Source organism: Vidua chalybeata, chromosome 2 (genome assembly GCF_026979565.1).
Source record: "Vidua chalybeata isolate OUT-0048 chromosome 2, bVidCha1 merged haplotype, whole genome shotgun sequence".
NCBI lineage: Eukaryota > Metazoa > Chordata > Aves > Passeriformes > Viduidae > Vidua > Vidua chalybeata.
Window position 1 is genome coordinate 40,672,500 of NC_071531.1, and position 17,173 is coordinate 40,689,672.

Consider the following 17,173-nt stretch of genomic DNA (forward strand, 5'->3'; position numbering starts at 1 on the left):
ATCCAAATTTGACTTAAAATTTATATTCAAAACTAGAAGGCTAATTATAGAAACAGTAATTGAAAGAACTTTGTGCTTTAGAAGGATTCTAGATGGCATCTTACAACTCATATAGGCAAACCCATCTTTATTGGTTTTTTTCCAGTTGTGTGGTGCTCTGCTTTGTGGTGTTGCATGAATCTGAAGAACACCTGAGCTACTGGTTGGCTGGAGTCCGTGTATTGTGCTGAAGAGGGTTGTCATGCCTTTTCTTTATAGTTCTCTACCTACATATATGAAGCAATATCTATGGTTTATATTTGGATTTGAACTTGCTTGGCCAGAGTCTGTTCTGTTCAGTTTGTACAGTGCCTAGCACAATCAGATTCTTGCTCATGACCATCACTGTGAAATGTTAAATAGCATTAATATACTAATGACTTTACAGAAATTGGGTACCATGAGAATTGTTGTTCTTATTCTTGTGAGAGGGAATTTGTTAAAGTTACCTTATTTTTATATATGAACAAAATGTAATAACCTGTTATAAACCTTAACCACTGTATTTACCAAAAAGATGTTACTAATGTGTTTTTAACTGTTTTTTTTTTTTGTAGTGTCCATTTTGTGAAAAGGCTTTTATGACCTCTTCATATTTAAAAAGTCACATTCAAAGGCGTCACCCAGAAGAGTCTGAGATCGGTATGTACTTTAACGTTATCAAAAAAATTGAGAGATGTGGTTTAGAAAAGTGTAAATACAGTGAGGATGTGCAGTCCATGATTTTGTGTAACTTGGAAGAAAAGTTTTAATTTTTTTAGGTGGCAGATCTCAGTTTGTGTGAATGCAAGTGCCACTGACAGATACAATGTATTGGGCAACATATGTTTCAGTCTCTGGAAAATAGTTAACAAACACCTGTGTGCCATATTCACAGCATCTTTTCAAACTAGCATTTCTTTTGAATACTTCAGTCAGTAGCACAGTTCAGAGTACAGTTTCTCTTTAGGCATGTATGTTATGGAGGCATGGATAAAATGAAGAAGCTGCACCAAGGAAAAAAATTTTGCAAATCTATAACAATTATAAATACAGAAATAGTCCACCCCACCTGAAATCACTTTGAATAGGATCAGGCTCTCCTGAACTGACTGTAAAATGTAGTGAGAAAGAGAAACTGTTAAGAGCAGTCTAACTTCATCTATCTGTGATATTCAAGGTTGCTTTATCACTAACTTGCATACTTTTTTCTCTCATCACTGAAAACTGTTTAGTTTGAAAAACAATGATCTCAAAGTTTCTTTCATTCATACCTAATTTCTCTCCTTCCTGCTAGGCTGCATGCTTATGATTTATTGCTAAGGACTAACAAGTACTGACAAGTAACAGTGATTAGAAACAAGTTAGGAAAAAAGGAATGTTTGGGAGGAGAAAAAGTGGAAAGAATCTAATGAGGTCTGACGTGTAGCTTGTCAGGCAAATGAAACAGCAGCAAGAGTGAGAGGGGTCTGAATAAGCAGCTGAGGAAGTGTAAATATATTAGAAGGAGAAAGAAGCACTTGTGCACCTTACACTTGATAAAAATTATGATAGTGTAAGATGCTGCAGAAACAGTTGAAGTAATTGTTGTATAAAAGGATTAGCCTGAAATGGCTCTATGGAGAAAATATCGCATGCAGTTATTTCTGAAATAATATTCAGATACCCAGATAATAGGCAAGTAAATAACTGGTAAATTGATAAAACCTTTAACAGTTGAAGATTATTGTGACTTTGCATATTTTAACATTTTTTGTTTGATATTCCCCCAGTTCTTTCCACACAGATAATTAGCTGTATTCCAGCTGGGCTCCTTACAAAATTCATTTTGAATAAACTTAACCTAAGAGATTGAATAACTGAGGTTCACTTTGTCCTTTGTACATCCTCTTTATCAGCCTGCGTTGCTTAGATTCCTTTGAAATTAGGTTATAGAATACTTTTTCATGTAAATATGTCATAAACTATTTCACATGTCAGTGGTACAAGTATTTGAGGGTAAGTTAGCAGTCCAGAGAATATATGTATTTAAAAGCATCTATAGAGAATCATAGTAGTGGGAAGGGAAATGGTCTAAGAAAGTCACACTTTGTGAAAATGTTACTCAAACACTAGAAATGTATTTGCAGTAAGTATTACAGTTCCAGAAATTGCAATAAACCTTTTTAAAATCTGTGTTTCTTTTAAACAGAACAGAAGAAGAAAGGAAATATAGAAAAATTGCAGGATGAGATTGAAAAACTGAAGGAACAGTTGCAGCTCACCAAGTCCCAGTTAGAGTTTGAACAACAGGCTAATTTGGCCAGGTTGTCTAAGGTAGTACTTACTAAGTAATGTGAATGTCTCAAAAGAATTAGCACTTTGAACTGTGTTCACTCAGCCCACAGAAGTATTTGATTTCCCAAAGTTGAACACTTTCAAGATTCAGCTGGGCAAGGTCCTGTGCCACCTTGTCTAGTTTGTGCTGTTGTCAAGAAAGGCTGGACCAGATTATCCTGAAGGATAATCCAACCTGATCCTTCCAACCTGACAGTCTATGATGGATGATTATTTTCTTCCTTTGTTTTCAGACAAAGGATCTTGTCTGTAAGACAAGATCTTCTGTAAAACATGGAGTGTTGTTTTCCATGAACTCAGCTTCAGACTTCTCTTTCTTCAGTCCTTTTGTTCCCCTTTCTTGGAAGTGTACAGCTTCCATTTTCAAAAGTCCTGAATGATCAAATCAAAAGCTGGTAGAGTTTCACTTAGGAGTGCAGGCACTGTCAGAATAATGGGTCTTGGCCCTATGTGGACATGTGGAAGGTATTCTACTCATTCATTCTGTGTCTAGCTTTTGAGAAATACATCTATAACATATTTCTCCTGCCCCCGCAGCATTGTTTTGTTTATGAGGTAGAACTTGGAGTATTCATAACCGTGCAATGTAGATTTTTTGGTGCCTTAGGAGCTTCTTTTGAAGTCACTTGTCTTAGCTGAGACTCCTAACTGCAAGGGGACTACCTGAAATGTCCTGAACCTACAAGTCTGCAGTGTTACACAACAAGAAGCTTTCAAAACTTCTCTGTTTTTCTGGGATGTCAGGGAAGATAGAAATGTGTGGTGTGACTGTTTACAGTTTGTCTGCCATGACTGACATCGAATGTCAATTCAGGTGGCACAATGGTAGTGTCTTCTGATTGAAAGAACAGAAGATCTTATCCTTGATTGAAGGATACAGATGATCCCATTCTTCCTAGTTGCACAATGATTGCATGTTATAGAGAACAAATTCAGAGTAAATGCTGTGATGGAAAAATGTTGGTGTTTCTTAGAAGATATGTATGTCCTGGGCAGTGAAATGCAGGACTTTAAACAATTTGAGAACTATATAAAATTTCATCACTGTGCAGTGGAATGGTTGAAGTAATCTTAATGGATGGAGTAAATGCATATAGGGATAAAATAGTTCTAATTTCATCTATGAAACAATGGGCTCTGAGTTGAGTGCTGTTATTGCAGGGCAAGATCTTAAGATTGTGATACGTAGCCCTGGGGAAATGTTTTTTGATGCCATAGGAGTTCACAAATATTGAAAGTGACTGCATTCCACATGTAGTTTGGGAGCTTGAATTTGTATTGAATGTGAGGAAAAATAACAAATTTTTTTTTTTTAATTTCAGGAATGTGACCAGCAAAAATCAAAAGAAGAAGAGTTTCTACAATCATTTCATAAATGGAAAGATGAAGAAAGAGAGAAATTTGCTGATCAAATAGAAAAAGTGAAAGATATGTTTACGAAAGAGCTTAAGGACTTGCATTCAAGAAATTCAACCTTAGAAAATGTAAGCAATTTAAATTTTCTAACATTTTAAAGCATGAATCCCTTACAATAGATGGTAGTGAACTTCACATATTTGAAATGTGATATAGTCTTTGTAAAGTTTGCTACAGAACTCTTAAAAATAATGATTGAAAGGTAGCTATAATTGTATCTTTGTATACAGGTATTTTATTAGCATAATTTCAGGTTGCCTTTTTTTTTTATTTAAAGGATTGCTTTGTATGAATGAATGATCCCTTCAGCAGTTATGTCAGTTTTTTTCTGTACTCCTCAGCCTTTGAATGCCTGTTTATAGGTTAGTAGATATTGTGGTTGCTGCATGTTAGATATCCTTATATTAATATTTTCATAAGTGGTGTGGAGGACACTAACCTCTGCATTACAGTTCTGACAGAATTCGTTTGTTTTCAATACATACTTTGGAAATGCTCACTAGCTAGAGAATCATAAAAGTTTGGCTGTGTCAGAAAACAAATCTGCATGGCATTACCAGAGCGGCTTATATTTTGTAGCTGCTAAGTCCTGTGTACTGTTACAAGTCATATTTATTTTAGATGTAGATATTTGTGCCTGGCTCTCAGTGGCCACGGGATAGAGGTTGGCCGGCTAGCTGGTCCCGCTTGTGGCCGCAGGGCAGACACACAAGTGGCCGTCCCCGAGTCTCTGCCGAGACTGTTGCGGGTGGCGGTGATTGCTGCGGCGTGGGTAGCACAGCAGAGGCACAGAGCACGAGGAAACCGAGGCAGAGGAATAAGGGAGGGACACTTGTCTGAGTCTCCAAACGTTTAATGTCGACGTCAGGGCTGAGCAAGTGAACCCAATCTGAACCTGAAGGGGCTACTTTTATAGGGATGGGGGGAACACAGGGAGGACACAACCTTTGACCAATAGGAGGGCATTAGGGGAGAGGTGCAGGGTAAGGGCTCCCCAGTACAAGCCAACATGGGGAGGGAGTAAGCCCCACAACCCAATTCTGCCCTCAGGAAGGGATGAAAGACAGGGAACACTCTAGAACCAAAGGAGTGTGCTATCTTTGACAGACAGGGGTGAGACAAGGGAACAAGGGAGGTATACAGGTGGATTGACATGTGGATTGACATATAGTTTTGGCGGGGAAAACTGTGACAAACAACTCGGGACTGAACCATTAGGGAAGGCAAATGGGGTAGAGCGGCTGAGCCATTACAAACTTATAACAAGGAATATTAAAACCTACTACAGAAGAACCAACTGTAAAATAACAGACTACCACAGATATTATTAATGATGTGAAATTTGATAAATGCTGACCTCACGAGAAACGGGAGAAGTATCTGATGCAATCTCTGCATAACTGTGTTTAAAGAAAATTTTGCATTCCTTGTCTCTCCTATTAGCAACTGTTAGAATTACAAAAGTCCAATATGCAACAAAAATCCAATTTAGGAATACTGAAAGACAGCTATGAATTTACAGAGGAGAAACCTCATCATCTTCACGATCATCCATATGTGGTTAGACTTCTGGAAAAACAGGTAACATTGTAACTTAATGTATTGCTTTTGACAGATTATTGCTTTCTTTTTATTTTTCTTCATCTCTGAGTATGATATGAAATCCCTAAGTAACATTTTCATTATTCTTAATGCAAAAAATAGCTGGTTTTAAAGATTTAATACTATTTAATACTATCCATATAATGGCAAACAAGGATTTGTTTTCTTTATCTTTTATAAATGAAGTAATTGTTACTTATTTATCGATATTCTCTTATTCTTTATGATTGAGTATATCTGTCTTTGCCAAATCTGGTGGCAGTTCAATTCCAGAAGGCTCTAATAAAGCATTTGTGTTTACTCATCTATGAGGCCACTTACAGAAGAATTGCAATATTCCATTTCCCAAAATGAAAAAGAAAATCAGGAAACTTTCTGACAGGATTTTCCAACCTGTGACTTTTGTTTTCTTTCATGGTTTTTGGGATGTGAAAGCCTTTGTTATTATACAGGTATTATACAGAAGTTTGGTCACTTCTGTAAAAAGATGTGCTAAACTTAGTTTTGCTTTTTTTTTTTTTTATTGCATCAAAGAAAATTGGCTTCACTCTAAAACTCATATGTTAATTCCGGGTTTTGTCATTATTATGCAAAAGACATTGTTAATGAGTGCTCAAAATTGCATTTTTTAGAGGGAAAACCCCCTTCTCTTACTACTCTTTTTGTTAATACACAGAGATGTATAAAAATGCTTGTATATTTCTCACTCACAGTGACTGCATATACAAATCAAAGAGAAAATACAGTTTCTGGAGTGATTGGTAAGAAAACCACACTCAGATGTATAAATCAACTGTTCTAGGCATTAAAGACTGGGTTACTCAAATTTCATCAAATCCGTCATCTTTTTGGTATTTATGCTTTATTTAGAAAAATGAAGCTGCATGCATGTACTATTAACAAGAAACAAAGCTGCATATATCAAACGAAATGTGTTGTTAACAAGAATTAATGGATTTCCTCTATGCAGGAAAAAAAGTGGATGTCTTGTATGCAAGCCAAGTGTCATGACCATGAGGCAGAAACGTCCCTGGTAAGTGGCACAACAAACCACTTACACCTGAAGGAGACATTTTTTTAATTTACTCTTTTAGTAGTTCTTGATACACTCTAGTACATCTGCCAGATATCAAGAGTTTATAAGAGTGTGTCCTCTTAGCTGTATTTATCATCTCTGGTTTTTTTTTATGTTAGGATCTTGGTGTTTCAGTTAAGGCCAGGGTTGAAAATGAATTTGTCATTTCATAATCTGATGGCAAACTGAAGCTGTATCTGTCTTTTGAACAGCTTATAGATGGTTCTGTGAGCACTGTATTATACAGTATTTTCTGTTATGTGGCTGAATAGTTGAGATATGACTTGCCAACATGTAGCTTTCATCCACCCTGTACCTGCTGCTACCATGGACCTATGGCATATGTCTCAGTCTTTTTTTTCTCCTTCCTATCACTTCTCTATTGCTTTTTCTGTTGTAGCTTTCTAATGCAGAATCTGTTCAGCTTTTCCAGGAGAAAACATCATGGCATTTTATTTTGCATCAGTTTATATATTTTACTATACAAAGCTTTATTCCCCAGATTTCTTTTTACATCTGCATTTCTTTTTAATCTCTTTCCTGCTTTGTTTCTCTTGCTTCTTTTCTTTACATTTTCCTTTCATCTGCGTGACCATGTAAGAGCTGAGCAGATCATAGTGGTCTGACCAATGCTTCTCCTCCTCTGGCAAGAAAACATTGGGGATGAACCATGGAACAGTCCCCAAAAAGGATGTAGTTAAAGATACACCCATATACAGTGCAAGAATAGAATAAGGGAGAAGTAATGTAAGTATTACTTTTGGGATGGTGCACCTATATAATGTTCCCTTTCTTCCACATTTGGAGGTAATATACTAGGTTTATTATACAAATTCACATATCACCTCTTTAAAGTGTCATTGCTGGACACTATTTATAATTAAAACATTTTTATAGATCTATACACTTTTCCCTGCAATCTTATTTTTAGGCAATCTCAGCAATGTGTCTGTATGTCCTTTCCTTTATATTGAGATTTAGGTAGTCTTCCTTGTGTAATTCAAAAGTGATCCAGACAACTGTTCTATGTTATATACAAGTCCTAGTGAAGTCACAGAAGACAATCAGGTTTTCGCTGAGGAAAAAAAAAGTTAAAAGTATCTAAGCATGACGCTTGTTTAGACATTATAGTATTAAAATATTTTGTATAGTGGTAATATGATGTTACATTTCTTCTGATTGCTTTCTAGCTGCGGTCAGAGGTTGAGAACACCAAAACATCAGCAAGAGAAGACCTGAACAGAAATAACATCTTTTACAGGAAGAGGATAGAAGAATTAGAGCGGAAGATTCAGGACCAGAATGATCTGATTAATAATCAGAAGAAGCAGGTCTGTTTTGTGAAAGGCTCTGTTTCAGAGAGCACAGGACACAGAGAGACACTATACTAGCATTTGGGTTTTGATATTTCTCTGACTATATATTTAATATTCACAGTCTGTAATAGTATTGCTGAAGTGTTTTGGTTACGCTTTGGAAATTATGTTGGTAAATAAGAATAGATCTGGAAAAGAGACAGAGGAATGTAAAAGAGGAATTAAAACACATTTGATAAAGAAAGGCTTAATAAACCAAAAATTTTTGATAGTGAAAAGGATTTAATCATAACAGGATCTACTGTTTGAAGTCTGAAAATACATTACTTCTCACACTAAAAATAAACAATCATATTAATTACTGCGAGAATAATTATTTAAATATCACCATGTGAAATGTATCAAGACCAAGTATCAGATTGACCACCTGAGATGGGGTAACCCTGGTTTATACCCACATATTGGGGAACAAGAGGCTGGAGAGATGTCCTGCAGAAAGAGATCTGGGGGTTTGAGGTGATGTCAAATTGAATGTGAGTCAGCAGTGCTGTGGCAGCCACAAGGGCTAGCCATGTCCTAGGGTGCACCAGGCACAGCATCTCGAGCTGTTTGAGGGAGGGGATTGTCTTGCTCTGCTCTGTGCTGACTCACCTCAAGTCCTGTGTGCACCTTTTGGGTGCCTCAGTATAAGAAGGGCACCAGACTATTTCAGTGCATCCAGAGGAGGGCAAGCAAGATGATCAAAGCTTTTGAGGGCATTTTAGGAGGAGCAGCTGTTGTTACTTAGCTTGTTCAGCTTGGAGAGAAGGCTGAGAGGTGATCACAGCCTCAAGGAGGGCAGTGGAGGAGGAGGTGCTGATCTCTCTGGTGATCAGTGGTAGGACACAAGGAAATGGAATGAAGCAGGGGAAGTTCAGATTGGGCATTAGGAAAGGGTTCTTCACCCTGAGGATGGTTGGGCACTGGAACAGGGTCCCCAGGGAAGTGATCGTGGCACTAAGCCTGTCAGAGCTCTTGGCATGTCTGGACAATGCTCTTAGGTTTAAGTTTTAGGTAATCCAATGAGGGAATTGGACTTGATCCTTGTAGGTCCCATCCAGCATGATTTTATGATTTTACGTTTGGAAATGAATTGTTTTTGCGTAAAATAAGGTTTTGTTGAAACATAACTATAGATTTTTAAAAGTGATTGTGGGGGAATATCTGGGTAGTCTGGAGTTTAGACTATGGCATGATTATGTGGCCTATTCCTCTATTAGATGGTGCATTCTTTGTAAATCTGATTTTACACATTTTGCTTGAGATTAATGTTAAACCTATACTTGAATGCTTAAAGAATGGAAAGACAAATAATAGCTTTTACAACTCCGCCTTCACAAATTTTATGGCTGGAGAAATGGAGGACTGAATCATAGATGAATTTCCTTCAAGGCCTTTGGAAAGATAACAATATGACCACAGATGTATAGTATGTTCAGAGGAGTCCAAGTTTAGTGTTCTTAAAATACAGTTGTGCAGATCTACATTCTCAATCCTTGGAAAATAGAAGGCCTTGAGAAATAGCTAACAGAATCCAAACTTTTGCAGAATCCAAATTTAATGGACAATGAATAGAGGCACTACTGGCTATAACCAAACTGATAAATAAAAGAGGATCAGGGTCCAATATCTTGTGCCAGCTCCATCTGACAGTGGCTATGTGTTTGAATGAATCGTGTTCTTCTTCTCTTTGGGGAATTGGAGTGCAGAACATTGTTTTAGTGATACAGGATTCAAAAGTTTCCTGTTTTCTTTAGATCACATTACAGACAGTGTGTTTCCTTTACTCCGTCAGTTCAGTGCTTGTCCTGGGGTGTCAAATAGACAAACCTGTAAAGCAGAGAGGAGAGCTGTTCATGCATTTAAGATCAATGTGTAATTAAACACTCCAATGTTTCCCTTTAGTGGAAGCTAGGCTTGCAAAATGGAGCATGAATTGCTGAGGAAGACAGTGTTGAAACTCTTAAGTGCTGAAGTGGCCCATAAGTCTGCTCTCATTTGACTTTATAACTTGCAATAACAGGATGTACAAAGCATGAGTGTATAATAAGAGAACACAAAAACATTCATTAAGCATGAACAAAATATATATTGGGCATAGAAGTTGTATTTTTCTCCCCAAATCATAACAAATAATTTATCTTATGGAATAGTACTGAAACTAGGTATTTCATGCTAAATGTTCATTTTAGGTATTGATCCTTTACATTTGTATCCATGTATCTGTGTTTTCTCCTTTAGATAAGAGAACTGTCCACAAAACCAGCTCCAAGTGTTAAAACATATGATGGTGAGTACAAACTGTAAGAAAAAACATACTTAGTTTCTGATTTCTGTATCCTGGCTGAAACAAATATAGACATCAACTTGACTAACAAAATGCTGAAATAAAATCAGTACTGGAAATGTATTTGTTTTTCACAGGGTGCCTACCTGTTTCCATGCCACGATTTACAAAGATCATGTTTTGTACCTGTAAAGACTTCTAATGTACAAAGTTGATTGCTTGAGTAGTGAGGAGGTGTGAAATAGAACAACTTTATCTTGTATTACGTAAAAAACTTCCAGATTTGCTTTATGAAGTATAATTTTAATAAGTTTTTTTTCATGCTTGACTGTCCTCAGGCTGCAGAACTCACAAAAGGGAAAATACTGAAAGAGTAGACAAAACTAATTAACTTGTCAGTTAAGACACAGATGTTCAAAGAATGTTAAGAAGTCTTATATTTTTGTCTGTGCAATACTTTAACATCTGAAGTCTGTTACAAATAGCTAAACCTGATAATTGTGTTTCAGGATATTGTTCTGCACTACAAACACCCATATAGTTAATGCTGCAGTTGCAGTGACTTGAACAAGTTTATTGCAATAGGTGATAACAGATGAATTTACTCTGATCCTAGTTTGGAAACCATTTTGCTGTATTAACAAGACACTGACTTGAACTGAGTCAAAGAGCCTGGAGTAGGTTTACTTTGAGGAAGACCTAGTAAGAACATGGCCATGTAGCTTTTCATCTGTTGCTGGTCATATTCATTCACACTGAAGCACAGACAAGTAAAAGTCCATGGCACACAGGCAAATTTGCTCCTAGCCCCAAGCTGATCTGAGGAATGTAGGACTGAAGTGCAAATTCACTCCAAGGCTATACCCTATACATGATCTATAGGTGTATGAGGGTTTGCACTCATTGATGTCACATGTGGATGCTGCAAATCGTCTCTGGGGAGTGCAAGCCCTGGGCAGGCTGGTCTTCACTAAGTAGCTTTGGGCCAACACTTCTTCCCTGTGACACAAACGCAGCATTGCACTCGTGACCAAAAAAATGATCACATTCTAGTCCAGTGATGATTTAGTTAGCAGTGTCTTTTCCTGATTCTAGAAGTGTTAAAAATGCTAAGCATACATAGAGATGTACTTTTATGTTGTGAAGGAATGGTTTTTACTTCATAAATGTTTTGTTTATTTTTTGCCCATCAATGTAAAAAAATAACTAATTTATAAATATTATTAAATATTGCTATATTTAAGAATCTGTATTTTTCTACTACTGTTTACAATACTACAATTTCATTACTTTTTTACTGTTATGTTATTTTAGTGAACACTCCTGTAGAGCGTCTTCAAGAACCTAAACCAAGTCCATCAGTTCCTCCACATGGTAAGTATTTTTGATAGGTCCAGATCCAGTACTTTCAAATCTAACCCTTGCTCTTCTCAGGTATGTTGCTTGTCTAAGAGCAGTTATATTGAAAGAACATGATTTCTATGTCAGAGTTGAGAATTTCTATGAAATAATTATAAGGATGCACTACTGAGAAGAATAAATGAAAAACAAATTAAAATAATTTGGGAATATTTCCTAGAATAGTTATGTTATTGAATCACTTAGATGAAATTTATTGAGGAACAAATTTGTGTTTTCTAACGAACTATATGCTTATAGTGGATAGGTACATTATATGCATATACTGGATAGGTACATGCATCTACTGGAATTTGTGTAGGGAAACATGTGGAGATGTTTGTTTAGAAGTCTTGAAATACTGTATTTTCCATGTGACTTCAAATGGCAAGGAGCAAAAATACAGAAGAAGTAATCGAAATAGACAGTTATCCTGTCCTAGTTCTTCAGAGTATACCTATGGTTACATATAGATCATTATTTAGATATTTTAACTTGTGGCATTGTGGTATCCTTTAGAAGGGGATCGGGGCAAGGGACGTATATTTACATTGTTTTGTACTTTGTGAAAATAGTTTTGTTTTTTTAATCAGTATGCAAATTAATACTTTGTTACCATACCAATATTCTGTGATCAACTAATTCTTTATTTTCCTTTTAAGTAGTGAAGTAATGAAAAACAAGCAAGCAAAAAGTTTCAAAACAGTTTATTGATTTGAATTATGAATTGTAGTTAAATAAGGGGTTTTTCTAATTCTCTTAGTTTTTAAACCTGTCACAGGGAGACTAAATGGAATTTGTCTGTGAAAAATGCAGATAATTTTTTCACCAATTGCAAAAAGTTCTGAAAATGCCTCTGTGGAGAAAGGGCATTATATATCAAGCTTTCGATAACTTGATGAGGAATGAAAAACTCATGTAGTGCTCATTTTAAACTATTTGTTATGACAAGAATCATTTAAAAAAGGAAAAGTGATTGTATTATTGCTAATTATTCTATGGCAACATTATTTGAATAATACAGAGATTTCTTTCTAAACTATGCAAGGTTTAGTAGTTCACTGTTTGTAGCTTTCTAAGTTAAACTATATAGATGAATGTGGTGTAGACAAAAGTAATAGTATACAAAGTATAGAGAATTAGGAATAGCATTTGGAACAATTAATTCTTTTTCATTTAAGCCAGCCTCATTACACCAAAACAGTAGTTCTGGTTCTGGCTAAGAAGTCTCACAGCATGTAGTTTGGCAATTGCCCTGAATTTAATACATAAGTTTTATGAAGATTATTGCTGCTAAGGACTTACCCACCAAGCTTGTCAAGCATTTACAAAGATAATTGCTGCTAAGGAATTACTCACCAAGCTTGTCAAGCATTGGTACATTTGCTTTCATTTGTACCGAGGACAGAAACAGTCCTGTGAACATTAGTATTTTTTGTACTCTGACCATTTAAATCAGCTCATTCAGATCTTTTATAATTTCTTCCTGCTTCAAATAGGAAGTTTGTGACATCTTGTGAAACTTCTCAAGATAGAAAAGGCTATTCCTGCCATTGATACACAAAAGATTCACCATTAGTTTATTAAGAAACCTCAAAGAAGGTGTTCCCCTTCAGATTCCTTTGCTGATTGCTATTTTATTTATCTCTGCAGGTCTCTCTGTCTGTCCCCTTTCTTCCCTTCTGGATTGTTTTTTAAACTTGCCTTACCTAATTTTCTGGAGGTTAGCAGAAGTTATGGTGTCTTTCCCGAAGTTTTCAGGACTCCTCAAGGGATTGACTTACTGAATTAAGACATCATGGCTGCATCTCATGCCTTTATGAAAAGAAAAGCACTTCCTGGTAACTTCTGTAGACAAATTTATTTAGCACAGATCATCTTATAATTGCCTGCATATAATGTATCTTCATTTTTTAAAAAACTAATTCTAGAAAAGGCTCTCTAATGTGAACTTAAGTACACTTTCAAAGGCACTCAGAAGCTTTTGCATCCTAGTATTCATTCTGCACATCTTAAGTCTGTGTTATGAAAAGAAACCCAAGTTGCAAGTGTGAGTTATCCTAGATGTAAAGTAGGAGAATGACTATGTTAGGTCTGGTATTTTTGTGTTAATATTCCTGACTTCTTGTGAGAGCTAGTAGAGCTCCTTGAATGCTGTCCTGGCAGAACATTCTTCTGTCCATTTCTGAGCTGCCTGTAGGGTTTTGTGCAGATATAACTTAGGTCTTACTTTGAAAGATTACTTCAGTCTCGCAAAAAAGGCAACAGATTAATTACAATTTATTTTTCTGAATAATATTTTAAAATTAGGCTTTGGCTTCTATATTACTCTTGAAATGTTGATACTTGTTCAATATTTAGTGTTTTTTAGGTCAATAATGATAGGTGGAATTGAAGACAGTAGTTAAAAAGCAAAGCTACCAATTAGATTGTTCATTAAAACCTATGTCTCAGTCTACAAACATGGTGTGGACACCAAGGCTCACCTATCACTAGGTGAAGCATCTGAGGAAAATTTGGTTAAAGTACTTACTCTTCCTAGACAGTAAACAGAGAAAAGGGGTGCCTTCAGAGTTTAGTTCAGCTGAACTAAGATCTAAATGCTCTTTGAAGTTGCCTGTGTCTCTTTGATGACTGTAGAAGGAGTCTGAGGTGACTAGGCTCCTAACTTAGAGGCCTCAGGTAAGCGTCAAAAAAAATCAGACTTAGGAATATTGGTTTAAAATACTTCTGCTGCTTATGTGCAGTATGTGGCTTTCTATTGATCAGTTAGGGGAAAAAATATATATAAAGTGCATTAATTGAAAAACAATGGTCCAAAGTACAGGTATCACAGAGTAGGTCTGGCAGCTCTTTGTATGTGTAATTTGAGTATAAGTTAAATGAGTATATAATAAGTGTATCCATGACTTACATTCCTTACACGTCCAAGAAATGCAGTAGCTTAAAAAAACAAATTTTACATTTTTTCTTAGGTTGTTACATTGCAAGTGCAAAGTGCTTACTTTAGATGACACTACACCATAGATAATTTTATTGCTTCTGTTCAGGCTAAAAGTTTTTTAGCATTTCATATTTCAACATAAATAGATGGGATTTCTTCTTTGAATGTTGGCCAGAAGACTGCTTTTCCAATAGCACTGTCAGAATATTGGGATTTTTTTTAACTAGTAGATTAGAACAGACAAAAAATATATGATATACATGAAACATACACAGCCTGAATCCTTCATTATTGTTTCTTACATCTTCCTATTCCACCCGTGTAGAAATTGTCTTAAAATACTCTTTAAAACAGGTACTTAATTGTTTCTTAAAGTATGCTGGGCACATAATTTTTCAGTAGTATAATTATCCACTAAGAAATTAAGGTAATCTGTACTTTTGATACATCTCATCTATGTCTCCATACATACTAGCTGGCAGAAGAGATAGTCTGGAAGATATGGGATGATAGACACACCTCTGCTGGCCTTAATGATGGCTAGAATTAATATGTGATGATCAGATGGCCAGAAGAAGCACATCTCTGGTAAACATAAGGAGAGGACTCCCTAAGGGGGGTCATCTCCATACCTGTCTATACACCAGAATAATGTTTTTTCTTAAGTGTGATTCCAATGTGATGTTTAATAGATAACTCTTAGAATATGTGTACAGTGAAGAGAAAGAAAAGGCTTGTTTACATAAGGGAAGTTGGTGCTTTCAGGTGTTGCACTCCCTCCTGCCTTAGCATTTGATCTCTTCTGTTACCATGCAGTGAACAACAATATTACACATAACAGTAATGCATTTTGGGTTTGCTCTTGTGGATATTCTCAGTTCAGTCAGAGAGAAAAAGAGAAAGATTTCTGCCAGACTAAGCCTGAGAAAGTCCGAGAGGAATGTAAACAATCTATTATCTTGCTTTCAGTTCATGTTGTTTATAGATATGTTCTACTACACTGACCTAAGTCCAGTGTACCAATCAGGTGAAATGTTTTTACTTTAAGACCAATGGAATTAATGTTCACGATGTTCTCTATAAAAGAGAGAAGTGCTTTTGAATAAATGCTCATTTTGCCTTCTGAAATCGTGCGGGTCATTTCACCTGTCCCTGCTCAACAGCATCATCCTCTTGCAACTGTTCTTAGTAATTACTGGTTTTTCATTTCCTCTGTTTCTGGTACAGTGAGGAACCAGAAGCATGTACCTTTATGCCTGATCAGCAGACCATTTTCAGGTCTGAGTTCTGGGGACTGGGATTTTCCTGTTACATTAAGGCACTTGGCAAGGACTTGTGCAGAGATGAGTCAGCCCCTTTAAGCAGAGAGCATTTGAGTAAAGTACAGGTAAAATAAGCACAGTTTAAATCCAACTACACAGCAACTGCCTTACCAATTGGTAAGTCCAGCCAAGAAATTCAGAGGCCTCACTGCCCATGCAGCTTAATTAAATCTTCCCAGAATATTTAATCTGTGCTTCAGGCTCTGTCCTTCTAAACAGACACATTTCAGGCTTTTGGGAATGATTCCAAACTGTGTCTGAACACTGTTTTGGAGGATCTTAGTTGGTGAAGGGCAGCAGTGTGCCAGGAGCAGTAGTGTGGAGGATCATGTTCCAGTGCCCAGGAATGCTCTGGCCACTGGTAAGATTTACAGCCTTAGAGACTGAAAGACCAGAAGCCCATTTGTCTCTCAGTGTTTTTCTTTTACATGTTTTCCTAAGATATCTTGATATTTGCATCTTGTTAACGACTTGTGATAGTTTAAGAAGCATTTTTAAAAAACTTCTTATTTAGTGCAAGTTCTGTGGGAGCAGATCTTAAGTCTGGTAATTGTCTTGGAAAAGCAGGTGAGAGGCTGAATATCACCACAGGCATGGAAAGTATGAAGAGACCAGCTCCCATACACAAGCATTTATGCCACCAGATTTAATCTCCTTTACATGGGGAATATTGGAGATGTGGCAGTGTCACTTAGCCCCAAATGCTTCTTTCCCTGTGATTACTTATCACAGTGCATCCATGTCTGTACCTGGTGTACAAGAAATGCCAAAAAACATCTTCATGCAACGTCACTTCCTCCCCTTCTATCCAAAGAGCATAACAACCATTTATAGTGCAAGAGGTTTTTTTGTGAAGGATGGGGATATAGGCCCAAACTATGACTAATAAATTGTTTACTCTTATAATGCCTGCAGTTGAATGCTAAAAGTAGAGTTTGCATACTTTTATTGTAAACCTTACAAGACACTCAAGCTCTAGTTTTCATTGAAAGCAATTAATTTGTAGCAGGTGAATATTAACATTTTAAAAACCTGATTTGGTCTACATATAATAATTTTCAAGCATGTCTTATTGCTGAAGTTTATAAAGTTGTAAATAAACCGTAGTCTGACTTCATTGTTTGTGAAGCAAATTGTACCTGACAGCCTATAGAATCATAAATTCAGTGTGTTTAGGAAGCTGTTTGCAGCACAGACATTTCAAGAATTCTTTAAAACACGTGATAATACTGAATCTTACTCAATTGGAGTGATTGAAGATTTTTTAAATCAATTTATTGGGAATTATTTCATATATATATACATATGTTAAATCTCTGTCTTGCACATATGGACTCAGTACTTAATAATTCTCTGGAATAGTGAGTTAATATATTTTTCCATATATTTTTGAGGTTTACTTTGTCCATTTCACTTGTC

The 17,173-nt window shown here is 36.2% G+C and overlaps 1 protein-coding gene across 2 annotated transcripts in view; it reads left to right on the forward strand.

Annotated features, from left to right (window-relative positions):
• The window catches only part of DZIP1 (DAZ interacting zinc finger protein 1), a 40,885-nt gene that overhangs the window by 7,862 nt on the left and 15,850 nt on the right, over positions 1–17,173 (forward strand). For both annotated transcript variants that reach the window (XR_008429320.1, XM_053935204.1), the window contains exons 5-12: positions 597–681; positions 2,210–2,334; positions 3,678–3,839; positions 5,215–5,352; positions 6,344–6,406; positions 7,639–7,779; positions 10,045–10,093; positions 11,405–11,464. Coding sequence is in view for 1 of the 2 variants with exons in the window: in XM_053935204.1 (XP_053791179.1) it covers positions 597–681; positions 2,210–2,334; positions 3,678–3,839; positions 5,215–5,352; positions 6,344–6,406; positions 7,639–7,779; positions 10,045–10,093; positions 11,405–11,464 (823 nt within the window). In the remaining variant the exon portion in view is untranslated. The remainder of the gene's footprint in view (positions 1–596; positions 682–2,209; positions 2,335–3,677; positions 3,840–5,214; positions 5,353–6,343; positions 6,407–7,638; positions 7,780–10,044; positions 10,094–11,404; positions 11,465–17,173) is intronic.